A 26599-nucleotide genomic window follows, 5' to 3' on the forward strand; every position below is an offset into this window, starting at 1 on the left:
TTCCGGAACTGCTTGAACAGGCTCCCTTCCCATACCCTTTCCCGTGCCCTTTGGGCGGCCACGACCTCGCTTTACCGGCGCTTCCGAGAGCAATTGCATCCCTTGATTAACCTGCTCCTCTAAACGACTAATACGCTTATCAATATCCTCTGGGGCAGGAGTTGACGAAATCTTGCCACTATCAAGAAGGACACTCCCACTTATATCCACATTCTGCAGAGAAACCTTGTCCGTTTGGGCAAACCCAGATCCTACAGCTGAAATTCGACCACCCGAATCATGTCGCTCGGCTGCTTCAGTACCTGTTACTGGGGGATCAGCTGCTGTAACAGCAAGCCCCATATTTTCTGAGATGTCGCCCTCTTCCCGGACCACTTCCATTTGCACAGCAGGCTCAATATCTGCTATGATTTCCTCGTCTAAACTTTCCGTTTTGGAACCAGAGCCCACGCCATTACTCATATCTTCCGAATTTATCATCTGCAACAAAGGATCATGAACAGTAACCGCAGCCAATAAGTCCGGAGCATAATCCAAATCAAGCGGTTCTTGATTAAGCGCCTCAAAAGAATTTCGGTGCACATTACTTGTTTGGCTGTTCAACTGAGAGCCAGCCTTAGGCTTCCAATTGTTCTTATGCTTAGCCACATGGAAGCCATCGGTAGTAGCTCCATTAACAAGAATGGAATCACCAACTGTCGACTTAACCATATTGGTTTCAGCAACCACCTTAGGAGCAATCGCCTCCTTCAAAACAGCTTCTTGCTTTTGATTTTTTCTACACTTATATCGTGTGTCCAGTTATCTTACATTTATTGCAATAGAAGGGTAATTGCTCAAAACCAAATTCCACATGGAAATAACTGTCTGCACAATCCACAAGAGCCGACTCAGGTATAGGCAACGCAAGATCAAGCTCCACAAAAATGCGAGCATAATGACCCACATCACCATCCGCAGAGGCGCCGTCAACTTTTATGGGAGTCCCTAAAGCACGTCCAATACTAGCAATAGTATCAGGAGTCCAATATTCAACAGGTAAATAATAAACGCGAACCCAAACCTGACAAAGAGAAGAAAGCTCCTTATATGGGTCAAAATTCCGAGTCCATTCACGTAGACGTAGAGAGCCCTTGGACAACTCCAACATCTGCTTCTTTTTTGCCAACGCTTTGTCATCAGGGTTTTGAAATTTAATGGAAAAAAAGCTTTTTCCCATAGGTACAAGTTGCCAAGGGGCTGTTGGTCGCCAGATATCCGCGAGCTCCTGCTTGAGGTCATGAGTCGTTCTTGGTTTATCACCCTTCCGGAGAACCAATCTACCAATTAGAGCAAATTTGAATTCGTCCATACGTTTCTGATAAAGATCCTGAGGTATAGATACCACGATAACATCACATTTCTTTTCTGGTTGCACCGTCGTTAAGCGATGAACAAGGACGTCTGGCTTCCGAGATAAAAGAGGTCTGGAAACCGCCGCATACGTTGGCTTATCCTGCACCATCTGATCTCTGGTCTCTTGAGGAGAAGGCATCGAGTGGTCAGGAACCAGGTTTTCAGAAACCTTAGTTGGGAGAGAACCGCCAGAATGAGTGGTAAAGTTGGAGGAAATTTGAGGAAGATTGAGCCGTGACGGATAAAACCTTGGTGGAGAGATTGCCGGAGCAGACGCCGGAGCAGTAGCAGCAGGTTTGCCAAGCAAATCAGTAGCAATCGAGTAATTTCTCACAGGAACAACATCATTGATGTTGGGGATAACTCTCTGGGAATGGGAGAGAGTATTTACCGGCTCAACAGCCGGCGAAACCGTCGGAGATGGCATGGCGGCTGCAGCTTGGATGCAGCGGCGACGGAGTCGAGCAGCGGTGGCAGATCGCCAGATCCCCTTTCGCGGCTGTGTGCAGATCCCAGGGTGATCCCCTTTCGCGGCTGCCCACCGATCGCCAGATCCCAGGCGCGGCGGCGGATGATCGGAAGAGGCGACGACGCCGCGGCAAGCTGGAGCGGCGGCGACTGGGCGAACGGACGAAGGGGCAGAGGAGGCGCCGCTGTGGCGCCTAGGTCATCCCTATCGGATATATGAGATGCTGAGAAAAGTGGGTGATCATCCGATTGTGAGAAATTGATGCCGGGACATTTGTAATGGAATGGAGGGAGTATAATATAATTTTACGCATAAATCTTAAATCACATCTAATGTGCGCAAAAAACAAATAAATCGCACTACAAAAAATAATTACATAATATAATAACCTCTTCCATGGTCTCCGACGACGGTCTCCGGCACACTTACAAGAGAGAGAGAGAGAGAGAGAGAGAGGGAGATTCAAGACAGAGTGAGCTTTATGCGCAAAAAAGAAATTTTAGGAGAAATAATGTTGGAATACCTATCTACCAACATAATTTTTGGACCCTTTATGCGCAAAACAGGCGGATAAAACAAGAGTAAATTGGTGGAAATTATTATGTCTTTAAGAGAATCTACGCGGGTAGATAGAAACAATAAATTGAGTCAAAAAGGTAAAAATCAAATGCACCTTTTCTGCAATTGCAGATTCTCTTACACACGCATGCTCAAAGAAATGTTAAAATATTTAAATGGCATGAATATAGAAAGTAGGAATGTAAAAAAATAGATATTTTTGGTAAATAAATTTTTATTGTTGTTGGATAATTTTATAAAATCCTAGTGAAACATACTTCCATGGTCAATACAATTCCATAAAAACACTAGAAATCGCACGAGTATAACTATCATACCAACACTCGTCATAAGTCAAACATTAAAATTAAAACATAGAAAAATATTCAAATTAGAGTCTCCAAATTGACCAAAAATCTCATAGAATAATCAAAATCGTAGTATTATTGTTTATTCCTATTTTGATCTTCGATATGACTCCAGTTAAAATTCAAAAATACAAGTTTGGACAATCTTGTTCCACTACAAATTTGTATTTTCTTTTTGTCGTGGCAGCGCAGCAACGCACAAACAAAATATTTCTGGGGCCCTTTTGCAAATATGAAAAGACAAGAGGGCTTGCCCCAAAATCTTACCGCCTAATTCGAATTTCTGACCGTTGGCCCATCGGACAGTGGAGTAACGGTTTTTTCTTACTGTCTTAAGAAACAGAGCACACATTCGAAAACTACCTGAAAATTCACTCTCCCCCAAAATCAAATGGGCTGCGTTTCCTCAAAACTGGTAGCTAAAGAAATCCAGCAGGAAAAAAGATCACGCCGAAATGCCGATTACGCCCACCACGTCGTTTCCCTCACTTCAACTACCTACGGCGCTCTCTCACTAGACAAAGCAAAGGTTCGAATTCCTCCGCCGCCGCAGGAGCATGTAGAATCGGAAGCGAGCAGCAAAGAATGCGGGGCCAGGAAATCGTCATCGTCATCGTCATCGTCACCGTACCGCGAAGAGCCGGCGGAGATCATCAACGCGTGGGAGCTGATGGAAGGTCTGGAGGAGGAAATCGCCATCGTCGTGCAATCCAAAAGAAGCCCCAAATCGAAGCTCTTCTTGCGCGGATTTTCTGAAAAGGATCCTATGAGTCCTCTCAAGTTCCTGAATCAGATGACTTCTCCGAGGAAGGCGAAGAAGGTCACCGGAAAGGAGAATAAGGGGAGAGTTAGCGGAATTAGGTCATCGGAAAATAGCCCTAAACCGATTTTGAAAGAGAGTAACAATAATAATAGTGTGAAAAAGCCATCTCCAAAATTGTGGGCCTCTATCAAAGGAAATCCAAAATGCGATAGCTCGAGATTCGATTCGGGAATTGTTACATCGAGGAGGAGAAGCCTAGGCCCGTTGTTCGATCCCGACCTCGTGGCTTCGCTAGAGAAGGAGGTGTCGGAGGAGGAGGAGGAGATCAAGAAGATGGTCTCATCAACTAATGTAATAAAATCCCAAAACTCAGACACATTCCTCGAATCATACAAGAAAAAATGCCCCCCGGGGGGAGAGAACGCGGTGGTGATATACACAACAACGTTGAGAGGAATCAGGAAGACCTTCGAGGATTGCAATGTGGCGAGATCGATAATCGAGTCGCAGCATGTGGAGGTGTTGGAGCGCGATGTGTCGATGCATTCGGCGTTTAAGGAGGAGCTGAGGGTGCTGATGGGGAGCAAGGAGGTGAGGGTGCCGCTCGTGTTCGTGAAGGGGAGGCTGATCGGTGGGGCGGAGGAGATGGTGAGGTTGGATGAGGAGGGCAAATTGGGGATTTTGCTCCATGGGATCCCGGAGGCGGCCGCCGCCGGGTGCTGGCGGTGCGGCGGCGTGAGGTTCGTGATGTGCGTGGAGTGCAGTGGGAGCTGTAGGGTTGTGGGTGAGGATGGGAGGAAGAGTGTCAAGTGTGGCTACTGCAATGAGAATGGCCTCATTCAGTGCCCCAAATGTTGCTCAATTCTCTAACTTAGTAAGTCATCTCACTTGCATTTTTTATTTTTTTTTAAGATTATGGATTAATTTGCAAGCCCTCTTTGTGATCTATGACTATGGGGTTTTGATTTTGCATTCTAAATGTATTTAGATTTGTATTGTTGCTTGATAGTATGATTGTGTTTTGGTTGAGAAATGTTGGTATTGGTGAAGGCGCAGACAGGAATGGGAATTATTGTGGGGATCGACAGTGACAGGAGGAGGTTTATGGGGTCGACCAAACGAGATTTTGGAATTCAATTTCTAGTCAAAAACAAAATATGCAGAAAACGACTTGTTATACTCATATGACTTGGGCTTAAAAATTGAGTTAATTACAACCAAATATGCAACCTTGTTGAAGATGTCTCTGCATTTGACGACTTCTTCGATCATTGTGAGGTTTATGGTGAAATTATGAGATTCGTATTGACAAACTACAACATTAGTTTTTCACTCTTTCAATTGTCTTATGATATCGATGCTGTTGGTATTCTTCTTTTGTACTACTATTTATTACTTTTATATACAAACTAGTAGGCTACTCACTCCATCCCAACTTTTATTATCTCTTTGGGAGTGACACAAGTTTTAATAAAATGATTAGGTGTGTTGTGAGTTGAATAAGGGTACCACCTTTTAAGTGAGTGTTAAAATAATTAAAATAGAGCAAGGGTGTCATCTAATTTTACTAAAAATAGAAATGGATACTAAAATGTGGGACGACCAAAAAAGGAAAGTTGAATACTAAAAGTTGGGATGAAGGGAGTAGTATCTATTTGAGAATGACGCAGATTTTAATAAAATAATTGAGTATGTTGTGAGTGTAATAAAGAACTCACTTTTATGGGAGTATTAAAATGATTAAAATGGAGTAAAAGACCCACATTTTATTTGGGTTGTATGGAGTGTTTTTACTAAAAATAGAAAAGGATATAATTAAAAATAAATAAATACATAGAAAATGAAAATATGAATATTAAATTGTGGGACGATAGGAGTATATAAAAGAGACTACTTGTATTTTTTTCCCCTTCTTTTGTCAGTCGGGGAGGGGTATCAATTGAAATTGAATATTTATATCTTTCTTTGTAATAAAAACTCTACTGTTATGTGTGTTGGTCTAACGGTAAGTGGTTAATATTAAAGCTTTAAGATTCTGAGTTTGAGTTCACCATTGTGCAATTTTTTAATATATTTTATTTATTTGTGTAATTTAAAAAAAAATCTATTTACTTGTGTAATTAAAAAACGGTTAATTGTAGTTTATGGTCCAAACTTTGGAGTTATTTGTAAATATGGCCCGAACTTTAAAAATACAAAAAATAGCCTATAACTTAGAAATTTTTTGCAAAAATGCCCTGAACTTTAAAAAATATAAAAAAATAGCCTGAACTTTGAAATCATTTGTAAAAATGACCTGAACTTTGGAGTCATTTGTAAAAATTACATTAACTTTAAAAAAACACAAAAAAATGGCATGAACTTTGAAGTCACTTGTAAAAACGGCACGAACTTTATTAATACAAAAAATGACTCAATTTTTATCAAATGTATAAAAATGACATGAGCTTACACTTTGGGATTCGAATTATGACAACGTGGAAAGTCCGACATTGACGTGAAAATTATATATGAAAATTATACTTGGAATATTTATAATAAAGTATGATAATTAATTCTCTTATCATAAGAATTTTAATCTCATACAAATAATTTCTCTCATAAAATATTATTGACAACACAATTTTTTTAATCTCCGAGTACATAAAATTCATATTACGCACAAACAGAGAATTTTCACATACTTTTCAGGTCATTTTAAATTTTGTATTTATGAAAGATCGAGCCATTTAGATTTTTTTTTAAAATTCAGGTCATTTTTACAAATCTTCATAATTCAAATTATTTTTTGTATTTTTTTTAAGTTCATACCATTTTTAAAAATTTTCAAAATTCAAATTATTTTTGTATTTTTTTAAAATTCGTGTTATTTTTACAAATGACTATAAAGTTTGGCTATTTTTACAAATGACTCTAAAGTCCATGCCATTTTTACAAATGACTACAAAGTTCATGCCATTTTTCTGTATTTTTTAAAGTTCGGGCCATTTTAACAAATGAATTCAAAGTTTAGGCTATTTTTTGTATTTTTTTAAAGTTCGGGTCATATTTATAAATGGCTCAAAAGTTCGGGCCATAAACTACAATTAACTCTTAAAAAAAATGCTACTGTTTTTTTTAGAGAACAAGAGAGACACCCTCAAAAAAGACAGAGATAGAGAGAGAGAGAAATCTTAGTTATGGAGAATTTTTTGATGTGCGATTTTTGAATTTAGGGATTTGAGTTTGGTGAGCTAACTTGAATTTAGAGGGCCAACTAGCTAGTTGTGGGGTTAAAGTAAAACTAATCATTCATGTTTATTTGTTTCCATCTTACTTTGTCGGTACAATTTGATGCAAAGAATGAATATTGTGCGTATGTGGGCCTGTTTTGATTGCATTCACTGCGGAGGCTATGAAACTTTGTTTTGTATGCTGAACTTTATCAAATATTTTTATTATCAGTCCATTTCGAAATATACAAATAACCTAGCTTTAAAACAATAACATTGGGCCGTGGCAAAAATTTAAGATTGTGCTCAATCTAAATCCATGATGTGATTATGGCCCATTGTTATTTTTGGGCGTTTTCCCTTTATTGGACCCATATTGTAGGGAGAGGCTGTGATCCAGGTAATATGGTAAACGAATGAAATATTTGTGCTTCATCTGATATTAGATTCACAACTTTTATAATTAAATTTGAATACAATTATTCGACTCGATTTTTTTTCTTTTTCAAATAAATATAAAATAAGAACCATCTCAGTCCTTAGGTCATCAAGAACTATAGAAATTCAAGGTGAATCCCATAGGAAACGATTTTTTTTCTTTTTTACATTCATATATTTACACAACGAATTCTAATGTGTTCTACATCAAATTTAAACATTTTTGTTGATTTTTATTTTATATCTTAAGAGGGGTTATAGCCTAATCCCTTCCTATATGCATTTATATAAATGAATTATGAATACATATGTGAATTTACATATGCATATAAATTCATAAATATATATTTGTGTTTCGACATTATGCATATTTGCATTTAACATTATGTATAAAAAAATCTATGGTACCGTGAGAAGCTAAGGGATATATATATATATCCAATGAGATCCTTTATACATGGTGAGATCTTATATTGATTTGTCAGTGTTGATTTAATGTATTATATGACTGATATTTATCTAGAGAGATTTTTTTTACCTGGGTTCGAATATTAGAGGGAGCGAAAATTTTACATTTTTTTTCTAATATCTTTATTCAACACTATATATTTATTCATTAGTCTCACATCTCACGAAAAAATAGCAATCTCATTTGATCTCTCTCTCTCTCTCTCTCTCTCTCTCTATATATATATATATATAGTATATATATATATATACTCTCTCGGTCCATGAAAGAACTTTGCAGAAGGGAGTGACACGGATTCTAAGAAAAGGTTGTTGAGTGTACGAGAGTAGAGAAAAAATTATTGAGTGTGTTGAGAGTGGTGAAAAAGTGAAAGAAAAAGGTAAAAAGTTTTTTGTGGATGTCGCAAAAGAAAAAGTAGAAAGTTCTTTCATGGACGAAGAGAGTATATAATAATTATGACGACATTATATAATAATGGATAAGTTTAAAAGAGAAAAATGCAAAGAAACATAATATACATACATTATGCAAAATTCTTGGTATTAAAAAAAGGGTTAAGTATCAATTTGGCCCCTAACGTAGAGGCCCATATAGCTATTAACACCCTATGAGCAAGGGTGTGTCAACTAAGCCCCTGAAGTACCTAATTTCCGCCAATTAACCCCTCCGACTTAACGGACGGTTAACACAGTTAACTATTTTAATTTTTAATTATTTTTATTTTATTGGTGGTGGGACCCACACCATCTTCTTCACCAAGCTCGCCGGAAACACGCCGAAAACCTAATACACCCCTTCCCCGAAAATCCGGCGTGGCGGCGACGACGGTGGCCGGCGGAGCTCTGGTGGCAAGCTCGGCAAGGCGGTGCGTTGAGGAGGCTCAGCCGCTTTGTTGCTGCTCCTTTCGCTGCTATGGAAGACCGAAGGTGGCGCTCAGGGCTGGAAAATGAGAGAGAGTGGTGGCTTCGCTGTGGTGGTGCGGCAGAGCGCGACGGCGGTGCGGCCAAGCTGCGCGCGGCTGCCGACTGCTGCTGGAGTTGCTGTCGAGTTGTTGCTGCTGTTGTTACTCTGTTGCTGCTGCCGCTTTTACGCCGTGGATAACGGCAACTAGTGGTGGTGGCGAGGAGCGACGGCGGCGGTGGAAGGTGGCGGCTGCTGCCTTTGCGCAAGAGAGGGAGTAGGCCGAGAGAGAGAGTTAAGCGTGAGAGATGAGATAGACGAGAGAGAGCAGAGCGTGAGAGAGAGAGATGTGAGCTTGTCGCCGATGCGACGCTGGAGTTTCGGGGAAGGGGTGGATTAGGTTTCCGGCGAGCTTGGTGAAGAAGATGGTGTGGGTCCCACCACCAATAAAATAAAATAAAATTTTAAAAATTAAAATAGTTAACGGTGTTAACCGTCCGTTAAGTCGGAGGGGTTAATTGGCGGAAATTAGGTATATCAGGGGCTTAGTTGACACACCCCTGCCCATAGGGTGTTAATAGCTACAGGAGCCTCTACGTTAGGGGCCAAATTGATACTTAACCCTTAAAAAAACTAAGACTTTACAATTTATAAAATTAAAATTTTAAATTGAAGTTATTATTACATCATAAGCCACACCTCGCCACTACGGTTGAAAGCTAATCAAATAATTCGTATTCGATTCAATATTCGTATTCAACAAATAATCGAATCGAATTTGACTACAAATATTTGATTTGATTAGATTTCAAATACAAAGTCAAAATGACGATATTCGATTTGATTTGTTTACTTAGATCCATGTGGAAATGAAGAAAAGAAAAAGTGAAATTTACAAACTCTAGTGAAGTAAACAACTTAAGAGCAACCACTATAGACTGTTATATTCTCTCTATCTCACTCTAATAGACTCATTTTCCTTTTTGGGATGTCCCACTAGAATATGCTCAATCTTAAATTAAAAATAATTAGGGGAGTATTAACTAATGTTTAAGGGGAGATATACCCCTTAATTAAAGAAACTCTAATCTAATTCCCTTTTTTCTTTTCACTCACATTCGTTCCATCTTTCATTCTCTTTCTAGCGGTGAGTTTCCTCTCCCAAATCCTAGCCGCCATTTTCTTCTCCATTTTTCTCCGTCTCTCCCTCCTGTACCGTAACCCACCTCTGTACATTCGCCGTAGTGATGGATATAACAAACCTCACTCTCATTTCGATGGATTTCGACTCCTTAATGGTTTACTCCGTCGAAATCGATGCTTTGAGCTGTGGCTATTTTACTGATTCGATCTCTCCAGATTGCTCCAATTATTTCTTAGATCTTGGTGGCTATATTCTCGATTCTCTTGTAGAGGGTAGTTGGACGGTGGTACCAGAGAGTTTGGCACTGGAGACCGTCGTTCCAGAAATTGAAGAGGCGGAAATGGTCCCAAAAACCCGTTTACCGCTTCCAAAGGGTGCTAGATAAAATGATGGTCATATATTTTCCCAACTTCAAATAGGTGAGGAAATTCCTTTTACTCTTGGGGGCTGTAAAAATGCGTGTCATTTTGCATGTGTGATGGGCAAGAGCTTGTTGTGGATTTGATGTTCACTAGGCTAAAATGATGACGCTTATTTAGCTTATTTACATATGTGATGCTCTACTTTGGCTTAAACCCTAGTTTATTGTGTTTTTTTTTTTTTTGCCGTGGACCACGTCTGTGATTCACTAAGAAGAGATGTGTGTAAGGCCGCCATCTTGTACAACCCTCTTCATTAAGCATTCATGTGTTGTTGTTTGTCTTTTGTGATGCTTTGGTGTCTGCTCTTTCATATTCTGTGATGCCCTTGTGATGCTTCGGTGTCTGCTCTTTGATATTTTGTGATGCAGTTGTGATGATTCGGTGTGTGCTCATTGATATTCTGTGATGCCTGAGAATTTACAAATTAGAGCATGATCCTTTACATTAGCAGAGCATGCACGTTTACAAAAAATGAGCCTCAGTCTTTACAAAAATGATGGACTGGGTCCTTTGGCTATCTATCACTGATTTTTACAAAATGTACAAAAAGAGTCTAACTTTTAAATCAGTCAGCCTTGCATAAGTCAGGTGATGTTCAATTGACTTAGTGTTGATAACTCAACTCTTCCATGATGTATTGCATGCCTTCTTCCTCCCCGGAGTGTATCATGTGCATGATACACTCATCTACTAGATTATTGTGTACTTCCAATATGATGGGCAATGCATTTTGCCTTATGATAGCATCATTGCTCATAGCAGGCGGTTTATATGCATTTTGCCCTTTCACTTTCATGGTTTCTATCATGCATCCTTGAAGAGATAGAAAAACTTTGTTTAATGCTATTGGGCTTAGCTCTAAGATGCTTGTACAAACTGCACTGACCAGTTGGTCTATATTTGTGCAAACTGATTCTTCTTGAATACTTTGAATAGCTCTAAACCACGTCAAATAATTGACATTTGTATCCGGTGAGTTGGGTGGCTGATGAACTAGTCTGATATTAAAGCCATTTTGTGAGGCAGCGGCTCTGAACTCTAAATTGTTGCACCAGAAATTCAACTGAAAATTGCAATGAAAATATGAAATTCTTCTTGTATTCTCATTTTGGTTCTACCGCCATAAATCTGATTTTTTTGAAAAGTTATCATGCAACCGTCATTTTGAAGTTATATTTGCAATGAATTTTTTTGAAAATGTTTAACATGCAACTGCCATTTTCATTTAATTCATCAGCAGATTTCTTAATCTCAATTTGTAGTGCAAAATTTAATAAGCAAATGGAGATGATTAAACAAAAATTAAGGGTGTACTTATTGATGTAGACCACACAACTTTTCTTTTAAAAAATAAATTTTTTAATCTTCGTACCGAAAAGAAGTGAGCCTATTAGAGTGGGACGGAGAGAGTAAATTATCTTTAAGAAATTTATAGCCAATTATTTTGTAATATGGGTGGATGTATTTTTTGCAAAAGATGTGGAGTATGTAATTTTTTAATTTTTATTTTTTATTCTTTACACAAAATATAAATTTTACTCCCTCCGTCCCATCGAGCTTGAGTCATATTCCTTTTCGGGTTGTCCCGCCGAGCTTGAGTCATTTCCTTTTTTTGGTAAAAATTAGACAATTTAAAGCACTAATTTATAAAACTAATTGCACCCCTTATTACATTATCTCTCATACTTTATCACTTTATTACATTATCTCTCATACTTTATCACTTTTATACTACACACTTAAAATACTAATCTACAACTTCTTAATTCCCGTGCCCAAAAGAAACGCCTCAAGCTCGGCGAAACTGAGATAATACTATTTTTGTGTGATTTCATGTTGGACAAGACATATAATATGCACCTTTAACAAAAGATTACAAGACTGGTGTAGCCTTAGACCAACACCTAATCTAAACACGTATAAAGACGTCGAAGATCACCTGTGTTATGGAAGAAAACAGAAGAAACTTGCAGACTCAAAACTTTAGAACACGGAACTTTTCTATTTCATTCAACCTGACGTCTGAAGAAGATTACAAGGGATATTTATAAGGAATTACAAGGGCAAAGGGTACATTCGACTTTCCACAACGACTCATGCAATCTTCATGCTGTGATACAAACGAGGGTCATTATCTAGAAAAATATTCCTTGCTAACTAACTTTGCAGCTTTACAGATGTTACGTGCTCCTTAGGGCGGCGCAGGCTGGCATCATCTCGCCTGCGCAGGCATCATCTCCCTTGGTTATCCTCACTTGTGTTTGGAGCCCATTATATGATGTTGTCCTTTCTTCAATCCCTAGGCAAGTTCCTTATTGATGATGGTGTTGTGCAATCGTCTGCGCAGGGGACTCTCGCCGTAACTTGACCATTCAACTTCAAGTCTACGTAGGCCTATCCTCAACATAGCTTCGTCATTCGTCTTGAAGGCAGCGCAGGTTGTTTCTCATCATCGCCTGGTCACTTGTTTTTCGGACAGCGCAGGCGACTCCTTGACATGGCTTGGTCACTTCTCTCCGAGGCTACGCAGTGTTAGGTCCGGAGGGTCTCGAATAGGTGTATGGGGGGGAATACACCTATAGGCTATTTTTACGAGAAAAACAGAAGGATCTCAAGATAGAGATCCAAACGAAACTTTACACGCAAACTTAGACGCCTGTTAACTGAAAAGAGTTTTGACCAAACAGGGTTGACGACTGATACTGAAATACTCTTCAGTAATGAGTTATCAGTTAAGTCACTGGAACTTAACTGATGCACGTTAAGGCTTCAGTCGAGTTTGCTAAAACAGAGATGTTATAAATCTTCCTGACTATCAGATGATAGATCAGTCAGACTGATAACATACGCAGCAGAAATAACTTTGTTTCGTAATAGCCTTTGTTGAGCACGTTGTTAGTCTTGGGTTTCTCTTTGTATTTAATCAGTATCCAGTTTATCAAAAGTAAGAACACAAGTAGGAAAGTAAAACTGAAAGTTGTAAATAACACAGAGATTTTTACGTGGTTCGGAAAACACTTCCTACATCCACGGTCGGTTGATCAGACCAACAACTTTACTCTACAAACGCTTACGGGTGCACTGCAAACCGAATCCGTGTGCTTAGCCGGGTGCACACCACCGAATCAACTGAAGATCCAATATTCAGTACCAACACTTCACTCGCGTTGGATTTCTCACTCCTAGCACGAACTGACACTAGGATCTCACGGAGTTAGAGTACCTTCCTGAACTCCTTTACAACTCAAACACTCGATTCTATCGGTCGAAGGGAGATTTGAAATCTTGCCTTCTTTGGAGTTAGTTTTGACCTAAGCTCTGGATAAACAGGGGTTTGCCTAAGGTCTAAGAGAATGTATGTAATCAGCAATGACTGATTTTTGGCTTTGGTATTCTCTTCTTCGATTCAAGCTTTGGAGAGGTTAACACTTTGGCAAAACAAAATCGCGGGGAGCAAAGAAGTTCGTCGCAAGTTCTGTAATATGGCTCACTTGGGCCATTGTAATGAGCACGTCTGCATGGAATGTCCCACGCAGAAAGAACCGGAGTTTTCCAAGGGTTTCCTTCCTAAACCCGATAAAAAGAAGTTCCGGTCCGACGAGTATGAAGAACACAAGACTCCGTGTGGACGAACACCTCGGGCACCAAAAAAGTAAGATGCTCGATAAAGAAAAGAGAGACATGTGATTCGAGATAGGAGGACAACCCACTAAATGAAAAACGACAAAAGTGGGTGGATACAGACTTATTATCCACAAGTAGTCGAAAGTGGGTAATTCCACAGAAGATCCACTCGCCAAAAGAGGACAAAGTGGGGTGGAAAAGCAGCAGGCCTCTTCCACATCATTATCAGCTGAATAATGGAGTGAGGGACCACGGATACATGTGAAGGCACAACTGGTATTGGCAATTATTGCCGACAAAAGAAGGTGGCAGTCACAATCCATGAGTTGGCTTCAATGGAGAGGTATCTGAGGCCAACCACCAAGACCTATAGAGGGATCAGACCTCTATAAAAAGGGAAGCTCTGGAGAGAAGAAGGGCATCCGGAAATCACAACACCTTCACACAACACACACACTCTCTCTAGAAATTATCTTTGTATTTTAAATTTTCTGTTTTTTAAAGTTTTCAAGTTCTAGTTTTAGTTTCTTTTATGTATACAAGTATCAGCTACCAATGAGTAGCTAAACAAGTTTGTCTCATCCCTTAGGGAGAAATTATGAAATAAATCAAATATTTTATAATTCCTCTTTAAACGCTTTGTTTTGCCCAACTTTTCGGTTTAGTAAAAATTTTCTTTAATTTTCCAACAAAATATTATACGTCAGAACTTAGTGAAGGAGGAAGGTTGCAACCATCCCTTGCGAGCGCGTGGTTGGACGGAGCCTTGGGGGCAGACGGTCCGTAAAACGCAACAAGTACTGACTTCTGAAGAAGACCATTCGACTACAGGTGTAATGTTGGTTTATGTTTAGAATAATTTTGAATTGTTACGGAAGCATGTTGGGCCATTATCTGATTATTTATAATAATAAGGAATTCAACAGGGTGTTTTTGGCTTAAAATTTTGTTTTTGGGTATTTGTGAACATTTGTGTTTATTGAGGGGTTGATTTACAATTATTCAAAAATTGGCATGTTAAAAATTGATACAATCCAAAGTTCATGTATTTACACCTAGATTTTGAAGTTCATGTTAAAAACCAAAAAGTGAGTAAAGTTCATGTATTTATACACCAATTACCCTTAATTACATGTAATAATACCTTAATTTTTTCCAAAAATAGAATGTGCCTTTATTATTGGGACAACTCAATAAGGAAAGTGTGTCTTTAATAATGGGACGGAGGGAGTACATAATTATTCACAATTCAATTAATTCAACATCAAGTAGATTGAAATCATATAAAGATATACTTTTATACATTTTTTAAAAATATATATTTCATTTTCTAAACAAATAAGCTAACTTTCATTATTAATAATTCATAATTTACTATTAACTTGAGAATTGACTCAAATTCAAAATTATAAATTAAAAGAAAAATAGGATAAAAATAACATAAATGTAACAAATTAATGTACAATGTTAAGCAATTAATATGGATAGTTAGATACTATAAACAATGTATTATATTTTTTCTTTTATTTCTTATTTATATACACACATATATAGATATATAAAATAAGTTGAGGCACCCAAAGACTCTCATTTGTGAGAGGTCTTGGGTTCAATCCCGCCTACATGCGATGATGTTTTCCCACTTTTAGGTGGTGTTAAATTCAAAAAAAAAAACATAGATATATAAAATAAAATATATATACCTATATTTTAAAAAATAAAATTAAATAAATAAAACTCAAAATTTGGGAGGGGGCTTCAGCCCACACCCCCCCAGCCCCTGGATCCGCCACTGCTTACAATGTAATTTATTATTATTATTATTATTATTATTATTATTATTATTATTATTATTATTATTATTATTATTATTATTATTATTATTATTGCCTAAAAAAATTATTATTATTTACAAGGCATTTAGGCGAGACCCTTTATTCACTCACAACATATTCAAATATTTTTATTAAATTGTACTCTTCTAGGACTATTTTTTATGCACAGAGGGAGTATAAAAAAAAGATTTTAAATGAAATTGTTGAGGGGTGAAATATGTTCATCCAATATCGTGCCACGTGGTCTACTCGAATAAACCAGAATATTGTAGGAGACAGATGACACCAGAGAACACTCAGCTCCAGACAATTTCCAGAGTGGGCCAAGTCAGAGAACACTAAGACAGGGCAGACCGGACCAGAGAAGACCAAGTCAGAGAGGCAGCTCCAGACCAAACCAGAGAAGACCAAGCCAGAGAAGCAGCTCCAAGCCAAACCAGAGAAGACGATCATCAGAGGAGCGGTTCCAGGTCAAAACAGAGAAGGGGTTCCAGAGCCGACATTAAAGACAATGCTCCAACAAAGAATCTAACACCTTTTCAGGATATATCTGCTTTGGCCTAGAGTAGTTAATGCGCCGCGGAGCGCGTGTATTAACATGAAATTACCGCAGTACCCTTCTTGTAAACCTCTATAAATAAGTTCATCCCCATAATAATACAGACACGATATTTACCTCACCCAAAAAACATTCTAAGGTTTCTCTTTCTCGTACACGAAAACTCAGGTGAACCAAAGAGATCTTTATTAGTCCAAATACTTACCTTAATTCTATGCTCATCAGATAGTTATGATTATTTGAACTTTCAATAAATTAAATAATTTCTTATATTTATTTTATTTTTGTATCGGAGTATTATATATATATATATATATATATATTTATTTATTTATGTATTTATTTATTTATCAGATAAAAATATACTATATTTTATATTATGTTGCAAGATGAGAAGAGAAGTAATTAAAAAAAATTAAATTTGAATTTTAATATTATTATACATATTAATAACTATAAGATGTTTCATATATATTGTGTGGAGTATCACGATATACATCACACATATGGCATACTAATTTTTTTATTTATTTTAAAATCAAGAATCAAGTGCAAGAAGGTCGGAGAATATATAATCTTTATTTTATAGTAGTTTTTTTTAGATAAAGTATTTTATAGTAATTTTATGATTTTCTTTTTGAATATTTGGTAAATCACGTGCCAAATCATGTTGGTGTACTATTTTCCCAAACATAAATTTATTAATTTTTCTCATCTTCTCCAATTTTCTCAAAGTATATATCTTCTCCAATTTTCGTAATCTCATTAAATGAATTTATATACATGTTCACACAATTTCCATATATATCGATCAAGACTCTAGAAATGCAACTCACATTCATTTCAAAATAAGTATAGACTATAGCCTGTAGTGTGGTACAAAATGACAGTTAAAACCTAAAAGAAAATAACTGCCGCCAGAATCCGCGTGTCCGTCATTTATTGGTTAACAGAATTGTAAACAAGTTAAAATCAAGCCGAACATATAATACTACAAATTATTCAAGCTTGTTTTTAAGAGAGATCGTAATTTAAACCTTACTTTTAGTTTTAGGTCAAATTATAACGAATTTTAATTAAGTCGAGTAATTTAATATTTATCTACTCCATCGTTACTCATCGGGTCCGAACCGAATTTTGAATCGTTTTAAACACAAAAAATATGTTTAAATTGATTTGAAATGTTAATTGAAACAAAGTTTGTTATAGGACCATAAATAAAATAAAATAAAATAGTACTAAAATAAATCCGGGCACCGTCGCACGGAAAATCAGACACCCTTTCAAAACCCACACGTGTTAATTGGAAACATGTTTTTTGTAGCAATCTCTCACACGCCCTGACACCACAATCATTCTCCCCTTCACAACCCTCTCCTCCTCTTTACTTTTTTTTTAACACACACAAACACACACCCTGAAACCCAAAAGAACATTATTTTCCCGTGAAATTCAATTTGGGTTTCGTCAATTATGGCTGGAAGAAGAAGAAAAAAGATGAAGTTGTGAGTTTTTTACACTTTTCTTCAGTTATGGAGTCACACTGCTCGTTATCTGAATTTCATACTTCTAATTACTCGTCAATCAAAAATGGGGTTTTCAATTACGTAAATTGTGGGTTTTGTGATTAATTGACAATTGACAAACCCTTATCATGCACGCCTGCTCTACCTTCACTGAATTTTCTTGAGTATTTTCAATTGAAAGAATTGTTTTTTTTTTTTATAGTTCGATGTTCTTACATTTGCAATCAGATTTGAGAGATTGAAGAGAATGGGTGGGCAATTCGATAATTCATAAATTTATGAACGATTAGCTCTTTTTCATTACTGTACCAAGATTGAGGTGTGGAGTAGGGTTCTTGTTTCTGTCTCTGATCTATCGTACTGTTTTCATCTTTATTATTTAAAAAAGCCGTGTTTTATCACATTTTTGTGGAATTAAACAATACTATTATTGGAAGTTAAATCCAAAACCATATCCCAAATGCAAATGGGTTTCTGAATAAAAAAAGTATTTTCTCACTTAGTGGATACGTTTGAGCTTCATTGAACATGTAAAAAAAAAAAAAATCATGTTCATGGTTATAGGTCTTTGTCGATATGGACGTAATGTATATCAACTGCTTGTCGATACTATTCTACACATTTTGTTGGCCTTTTGTTTAATGGTCTCTTTTCCATTGCTCATCCTTTTATTGTAAAAAACCGTTTCCAAGAAAGATGAGAATTTTGTTATTACTAAGAAATAAGTTGTTTAAAAGGACCATTATCCTTTAAATGTGTGAATATCAGCCTTTCTAATGGTGAAAGTGATACCATATGGGAATCAGGGGTTTAACAATTTGATTTGCTGCTCTGATAATCTATATGTGCCTGTAAATCCTCGAAGATGGTTCCAGCGTATTACAGAGACGTGTGCATCCTTTTAGACTACTTAATAGCATTGCAAACTTGTTTAATCTCACCATTCATTATCTTAGAATTCTAAGACTCTGTGACCTGTTAAAGTGAGCCCTTTTAGTAATTGCAAACGGCATCATTTCTGAAAATGATCTTGTTTCTCTTTTTAACCATACTGCAGAGGCGATCTTCTAAATGTGCATTGTTACTCTTGCTTTCACTTTCATACTAAGCCGTCGTATGATGTACCCTTGTTAACTAGCTTAGTTGTGAATTAGCAATACTTCAATCATTTGAGTGTAGCTTATGAAATTTGATGGCTGTAGGTTGGCTGAAACAATCAGAGACAATGGTAGAGTTTCGAAGAGACAGCGTGATGAGCAACAAACACAGTCGGAGCTCCCAACAGAGCTTTTGGAACTTATTCTTTCTCAGTTAAGCTTGAGGGATAATATTCGTGCTTCTGCTGTTTGCAGAGAATGGTTAGCTGTTGCTGTATCTGTCAGAATGGCCAACAAGCCTCCGTGGCTTATGTTCTTCCCAAAATTCGGCGACTTGTACGAATTCTACGATCCTTCTCAGCGCAAAACATATTGGCTTGAGTTGCCGGAGCTAGATGGCTCTAGGATTTGCTATGCCAAGGATGGTTGGTTGCTGCTATACAAACCTAGGACGCAGTCCGTATTCTTCTGTTGCCCTTACACGCGGGAGTTGATCAATTTGCCTAGTCTAGAATTAATGTACCAGATAGTTGCTTTCTCTGCTGCTCCAACTTCTCCTAGCTGTATCCTTTTCACAGTTAAGCATGTGAGCCCCACAGTTGTTGCAGTTAGCACGTGTCGACCAGGGGAAACTGAATGGACCACTGTGAACTACCAAAACCGACTACCATTTGTTAGCAGCATTTGGAATAAGCTAGTTTTCTGCCAGGGTCTTTTCTACTGTTTGAGTCTTACCGGCTGGCTGGGTGTTTATGACCCCGAAAAGAGTACTTGGGCCGTTCACTCCGTACCACCGCCTAAATGCCCGGAGAATTTCTTTGTGAAAAATTGGTGGAAAGGCAAATTTATGACAGAGCATAATGGAGATATTTTTGTCATATACACTTGCTCTGCAATAAACCCTGTGATTTATAAGTTGGACCAGACAAATAAAGTATGGGTGGAGATGCAAACTTTGGGAGGCATGGCACTCTTTGCTAACTTTTTGTCTTCCCATGCTAGGACAGATCTTCTTGGAACAATGAGAAACAATGTCTACTTCTCAAAGGTTCGATTTTATGGGAAACGGTGTGTTTCATATTCACTCGACAGTGGGAGGTACTATCCACGGAAGCAGCGTTATGATTGGGGGGAACAAGATCCCTTTGAGAGTGTTTGGATCGAACCGCCTGAAGACCTCTCGACATTTCTTTAAGGGTAGCAATTACAGTGATCAAAGTAAGTTCACTTCTTTGCTGTTTAAACGTTGACCGTGCTCAATAGTTTTATCCCTCACGTAGCTCGCCTATCTTAATATCCTTTATTCTCATTTCATTCCATAATGTAGTAGAGGTATGTAGACTATAGCTAGACTTTGGAACAATGCTGTAATACATAATTGTGACATTAGAGAATTACTCCCATATTTTCTTCATTAAAAGCTTGTTCCTTTATTCCTGTTGCACCATCATCAACTCACATGAGCTATTTTCCATGTGTTACATGTATTTGGTGTGCTTGTTTCATTTTGTTTGTATCATTACATTTTTTGTATCATGACATCGAGTTGATTCGTTGTCAGCTGTTCTAGCATAATGGAAGTAGTATTTTCATCGATGTGTGTACGCGTTAGGAGTGTAGCCATTTTCTGTATTTTATATGCTTAATCGTTAGATTAGTTTTGTTCAAATTCCAAATTCATCTAATTTTACAATGTTTCGAAAATAATACAGTGATATTCGAAATTAGCTTATGGCCAAGTTTATGAACAGAGTATCCATATCATATTACTAAGGTATCAAAACAAAAATGTATTTCAACTCAAACTACTGTATCTACTGGGTAAGTAACTAATAATTGGTTGATTTTAGCATAATTTTTCGAAATGTAGACTGTGCTCATGATTCATTCCTTCAGTTGCAGGCTACTGCTACTCATTTGAAACTTAGATGCAACACAAACATAACAGCAGCAAACTTTAGGATTGATATATTGCAATATTCATTATCAAGTAACATCCAAACAGAACATAAACTAAACACCAAGAGAAGGCTAAAAAGACTCAGAATTCTTGCATAGTAGATAACAAAAATTCAGACCACATGCTTCAGCCCCCTAATGCAAAAGAGAAAACTGCTTAGATGAACAAGTGTTTGAAATCCCCATTTGCAAGTTGACAAACAGCATTGTAGCTCGATATATCTGCAGAAAGATAAACAGAGTTGGTAAGAATCAAAACAGTTTATGAAAGCATAGCAGCATTCAATTTTAAATCTGTGAGTGCAGTGGCTACCAATATTAGACTTGTCGATTACAATATCCAGAATTTATCATGCTTTCCTTTAGAGCCACATCCAAGTTGAGAACACACGATATCCAAATTGGGGGCAATAAATTATATTCTCATTTATAGATGGAATTGCCAACATAAGCCATTGCACAACAAGAAAGGCGGAGAAACACAAGTATGATTACTTTTCTTCTCCCTGAATTACATCTCTTTCAAGATAACGGATGAAAAAAATCAGCATATCACCGTAATCAAGAGAGCACGAAACAAAACGACGGATTGTCTAATGGAATTAGTTGCTAAATAAACAAGGAATGGAGAGGAGAAAGACACAAGAGCAAATAACAATAGACACAATTCAACAAACAATCGACATACCAAAATCATCGCCAAAATTGGTCCAAATCTCAGCCTGAATAGACTGGTTAGTGTCAGCGATGCCGATAACCTCGAGAAAAGTCGTGGGGGGGCTAGAAGGGTGCCCCTTGACGACCAGCTGTTGCTCATCGGTCGATTTTCCGATAATTGAGCCGCCGTCGTTTCTGAGCACCTGAATTACCGCGCGAACTCTCTTGCCGATATGCATCCGCAGCAACTCCGCGTTCACAAAAACCGCTGGATTCGATGTATCCATTTTCTTCTAGAAGAAGACAAATAAATTCAAACTAGATATCAGTATAAATCGGAAATGTGGAATGGGATTGCTAGGGTTAATATATGCCTCACCTTTAGAGTTGTAGGTTAATCCAAGTGTACTGAGCGAAACCCTTTGAATTGAAATAAGGATTTAATTTATTGATCAAAAAATTACATTTAAAAAGCTCGTCAAAATGGGGGAAGAAATGGCGCCAAATATTCCCGCCATCTATTAATTAATCACTTAAAGTCGAGTTATATTTATTTAGTTTTAAAATTTTATACTATTATGTAAAAATATCAAAGTCTCATTATTTATGAGTTAGATCATTGATAACAAAAAAAATATTAATTTAAAATAGTGTATGATAACAATATTATCAACTTAATGAGTATATAATGATTAAATATGTATAATAATTTTTAAATTTATAGATTGTAAATTAAATAATTTAAATCATCTCATTTTGAGAAAATAGCACTAAATCATCAATATAATAAAATTAATAGCCGTCATTTAATATAACAATTTTGAGCTCTTAAAAGTTCAAACTTATATTATTATTAAAAGTTCACATTTAAATAGTCAAAACTAATTAAAAAATATGAATAATATAAAAAGAAAAATATACTACAACAAATATTTCTACATAAATAAATATTTTGTACACATAACTAAATAAATTTATATAATATTTAAAATTCTAATTTTAAGATATATAAGTAAGTTTTTATTTACAAATTCATATTAAAATCAATATTACAAATTTCATTCCGAATAACTAATCTAAAATACAATATGAAGTGAATGATAAATTGAAAAAAAATCCCCTAAACTACAAGTTGTGTTGGGTGGGCATCCAGAAGAGCAGAATGACTCAACTGCTGCAGCTTTCCTTGATTTAAAAGGAATATTCTTTGAGCCATCAAAAGTGTTTCTACCCGATGAGCAATCACCACTACCTGCAAAAACATCCATCTATTTATAATTCAATAATACATGAAATGCATTCATCTCATGTAGTCCTTACTTACCGTGCGATCTTGCATTAGGCGCTCAAGAGCTTGTCTTACCAGTAGCTCGGATCTGCTATCTAATGCGGAAGTTGCTTCATCTAGAATAAGAATAGACGGGTTCTGGTAGAGTGCTCGCGCAATAGCTAACCTGAGGTAACAATGCGGAGACAAACAGGATGAATTATTACCAAGTAAATCAACTTAAAATGTCCCAACAAAAGGTCTCTTGCCTTTGCCTCTGGCCTCCGCTAAAGTTTGAGCCCCTCGGACCAACACTGGTTTCATACTGATCGGGGAGACATTTAATGAACCCGTCTGCATTTGCAGTTTCAGCTGCAAATCTAACTCTGTCCATGTCAACGCCACTCAATAGATCCCTGTACCCAATGTTCTCAGCAATAGTCCCGGCAAAGAGTACCTGAGATTGAGAGTACAATAGCTTTCAACTTTCAACTGATAGCAAACATCAACAACCTGACCTATTTTTTACTTTTATGGTGCATGCTTGTTATATATGTATCTGATGATAACAAAGCAAAACTAAATCATAGCCGGATCATCTGTGGTTATCTTGAATTTCATTTAACTTGCTTAGACCCTGCTCACTTTAGAGCACAAATCTAAAAGGTCATAGGTCGTTTACGCCACTTACTGAATCTTGAGTCACCAGACCAACATGTCTCCTTAAGCTCTGTAATTGAATATTTCGAATGTCGCAGCCATCTAGCAATATTGAACCTGCCGGTGCACAAGTAGAACATTCAATTACATAAAAAGTAGTAATAGAAGTATATAGTGAGAGGCATATAACTGAGAGCGGTGAACAGATAAAATTATGGAGTTGAACTTCTATTATACGAAGATTCCCAATACTTACCTGAAAGAGGTTCATATAGGCGAAGCAGAAGTTTTACAAGAGTTGTCTTGCCGCCTCCAGATGGCCCAACAAGAGCAATCGTCTCTCCAGCTTTAATGTGAAGATTCAGCCCATCCAGCACAGGAGCTGTACCATCACCATATGAAAAAGAAAGGCCGCAAACTTTTACTTCTCCCGTAACAGAGGCCAAGTCAACTGCATCTGGTTTCTCTATTACCTATACATGTCATCATAAGCAGAGCATATAACCCATATATCATGAGCATAGTGTATATGTTGAAAGAGTTTACTTCTTTCTATATTTATCTTTTCAAAATTATAAATGTAATTCAAGAATTAGAATAATTTAGTGGTAGCAGTTTAGTAATGACACACCTGGGATTTGAACAAGGTTAAGTTAAACAACCGCTCAATTGCTGGTTCTCCTTGCTTTAACTCATTATATGCTTTCCCGACATCCTGTAAAAATTCTGTAATTTCATATTGATGCTCTAAAGACAGATACACAAAAGAAAAGCCATAATAGCAAATAAACATGCATAAGAAATCTAACTTTTAGCAATGAGCTAATACAGCAATCTTGATATATGCCATTACCATATATCATGGTCTAAAATTTTCTGTTTGGGATTGTGATCTCCCAAAAGTAAACAAGAAAAACACTATAAAATCCCAAAATATTTTACCATGGAAACTGAAAATTCCACAGAATCCATTAACCATTTTCAGTCAGCACAAAATCATCACACAAATAAAATCAAGAAACTATTAACAAAAGGGGGAAATTCAGTTACCTGAATAGGATCAATCAAAAGAACCAGCGATGTCATGAAGGAAACTAGGACGGAACAGTTAAATGAGCCTCTCGAAACTATGATGGAGGTGGAACCCAGAATGAATAAAAGCCCAAAAAACATTATCTGTACTATCTGAGGGATTAAAATCTTCACTTGCTTCTTTTTCAAACGTGCAGATAGATCAGCAGATGCAAGCAACTGGAATCTAATACGTTCATTGGGTTCTGTATTGTTTGCCTTCACAAAAAGAATTGAAGGAAAGACCTGGAACATAAGAAATAACGCATATGCTGTCAAGCCTCATTAGAACACTAGAGAAAGTGCAACTCATGGAACTCCTCTTTCAAAAGAGAGTACGTGTCCTTTAAATCCCGTGCAGAGAAGATATGAATAGATCAAAGTTTGTGATATGCATGTGCTGATGTGCGTAGTCATAACAAGGAAAAACAGTCTGAATAGTTTGATCAAATGTTCTAAATGAGGAAAGCTATGACACCTCATTCAGGTAGGCTGCTAGAGAGGCTGTACTAAGATTTGCATCATTAGATATTGCACGAAGCTTTTCGCCTAGGCATCCAACAGTTAGAGCCATTGCTGGAATCACCTTAAATGAAATAGCATAGAATTTTGATTCATCAATTCTAATAAACAAATCTAGCAAGCTATAGAATAAAGATTTATAAATCACTTCCTTACAAATGCAGAAATTAGAGACAATTGAGGGCTTATGATCAACATCTGTGTTGCCATAGCTGATAACTGTAAAACGCTTGGTACTATTGTCTGTTGAACAAAAACGAGAATGATCAGAATCAAAATAATATAATTGACAGAGCATTTGCCTTAATACTTGATAATATCTCTTACATAGTATTAGAAAAATAGCCCTAATTCACTAGTTGGGCATAACAGTCACCCCCAACTCATAATTTTTCCTCCTTAATATCCTTTTTTTTGTTCAATGTTCAAATATAGTTGAAGTTGAAATAAAGTATCTCAATTAAGGCCATAGAATGTTTAACATAGCAATGCTTACATTCAAAAGAGAGTGCAGTGTGTCAGCGACATCCTCTGCCTCTGCTGTGATCCGGTACGCCACATCCCCAGGCGAAATCCCTTTCCCGCCCTCGAAGAACCCCAAATCCCTCTGTAAAACCCTATCGAAAACATGAACCCTTAAATTATACGCACAATTCAACGCGGCATCCCACAAACACGCCTGCTGCAGATAATTCGCCACGATTCGGATCAAAAGGAGAATCCCCAATGCCAAAGCTCCGTTCCTTACGCTCGCCAAATTTGAAATTGTGATCGAGGAAGAGAGTTGCCCCGCCAGAGGAACGAGTTTCGAGAGCGAGTAAACCGAAACGGCGCTGCATAGCCAGCCGCTGAGGATCGCCCGCCATTCCGATTGGAGGTAGGGCGACAGTGCCGTGAGGGGCGCGAATTTGATCGGCGGGGGGCGGTAGCTGCAAGCAGCCGCGGGCGAGCGGATTCGGCCATGATTTAGGATGGAAATTTTGCGATATCGAGCGAGGATCTTGAGGTTGTTGTGGAAGAGTGAAGATGAAGAGTATGGCGGCGGAAATTGGAGAAATTGTGCCATGGATGTCTGTTGAAGCTCAGGCTGAGGGAGAAGTTGGGACAGCCTCGGAGGCTGACTTATAAAACAACTTCGGTATCAACTGTCATAACTGAATTTGTTTTTTGCTTTTCCTTTTCTTTCCCGGCATCATGATGTCATCTTCAACAATAATATCTACTCCTATTTATTTGTCTTTTTCCTTTTTTCTTTTTTGACGCCCAAACAATTCCATCTATTAATAATAATTGGATAAAATCTAAATTTCTTGCGTTTGATACTTTTTCTTCGGACAAGGAATACATAGGAATATTTTATTATACTCCCTACATCTCATTAGTAGTGTCTCATGTCTTTTGGGCACGAAGATTAAAGAGTGTGTAGAAAATAGATAAAGTGGGTTGATGAAAATTATTTAAATATTAGGTAGAGAGAGAGAATATTGCCATAAAAGGAATGAGACACAACTAATGGGACAACCCAAAAAGAAAAGTGAGACACTAATAATGGGACGAAGGGAGTATATAATTAGATTTGATACATCACATTCCTACCTCATCAATTGCGCTATATACTATTCCATCTGTCCCACTATAAATGTTTTACTATTACTTTTGGGTACGGAAATTAAGAAATATATAA

The 26599-nt window shown here is 37.2% G+C and overlaps 4 protein-coding genes across 5 annotated transcripts; 2 read left to right on the forward strand and 2 right to left on the reverse strand.

Moving 5' to 3' along the window:
- The first annotated feature begins 3122 nt into the window (after window positions 1-3122).
- On the forward strand, window positions 3123-4586 carry LOC130996653 (uncharacterized). The gene has a single exon (XM_057921949.1). The coding sequence runs from the start codon at window positions 3182-3184 to the stop codon at window positions 4421-4423; it is 1242 nt and encodes a 413-aa protein (XP_057777932.1). The 5' UTR covers window positions 3123-3181; the 3' UTR covers window positions 4424-4586.
- Window positions 4587-17434: 12848 nt separating this feature from the next.
- Window positions 17435-20212, forward strand: LOC130996654 (F-box/kelch-repeat protein At1g57790-like). Its single transcript, XM_057921950.1, has 2 exons — window positions 17435-17661; window positions 18885-20212. Exons 1-2 carry the CDS (start codon window positions 17630-17632, stop codon window positions 19972-19974), a joined length of 1122 nt encoding a protein of 373 aa, XP_057777933.1. The 5' UTR covers window positions 17435-17629; the 3' UTR covers window positions 19975-20212.
- Window positions 20213-20721: 509 nt separating this feature from the next.
- On the reverse strand, window positions 20722-21907 carry LOC130996655 (replication protein A 14 kDa subunit B-like). Of its 2 annotated transcripts, none has more exons than XM_057921952.1 (3): window positions 21775-21907; window positions 21427-21685; window positions 20722-20960 (listed from the first exon to the last, which is right to left on the reverse strand). In XM_057921952.1, exons 2-3 carry the CDS (start codon window positions 21680-21682, stop codon window positions 20896-20898), a joined length of 321 nt encoding a protein of 106 aa, XP_057777935.1. In that variant the 5' UTR covers window positions 21683-21685; window positions 21775-21907; the 3' UTR covers window positions 20722-20895. The 2 variants fall into 2 exon arrangements, with proteins under 2 accessions (XP_057777935.1, XP_057777934.1); XM_057921951.1 differs by having other exon boundaries at window positions 21427-21688; window positions 21775-21887.
- A 453-nt stretch (window positions 21908-22360) lies between these two features.
- On the reverse strand, window positions 22361-26109 carry LOC130996656 (ABC transporter B family member 29, chloroplastic). Its single transcript, XM_057921953.1, has 10 exons — window positions 25412-26109; window positions 25072-25158; window positions 24872-24979; window positions 24373-24639; window positions 23954-24037; window positions 23579-23795; window positions 23354-23439; window positions 22932-23119; window positions 22720-22849; window positions 22361-22647 (listed from the first exon to the last, which is right to left on the reverse strand). Exons 1-10 carry the CDS (start codon window positions 25979-25981, stop codon window positions 22516-22518), a joined length of 1869 nt encoding a protein of 622 aa, XP_057777936.1. The 5' UTR covers window positions 25982-26109; the 3' UTR covers window positions 22361-22515.
- Window positions 26110-26599: the final 490 nt, after the last annotated feature.

This window comes from Salvia miltiorrhiza, chromosome 8, assembly GCF_028751815.1.
Source record: "Salvia miltiorrhiza cultivar Shanhuang (shh) chromosome 8, IMPLAD_Smil_shh, whole genome shotgun sequence".
Taxonomy (NCBI): Eukaryota; Viridiplantae; Streptophyta; class Magnoliopsida; order Lamiales; family Lamiaceae; genus Salvia; species Salvia miltiorrhiza.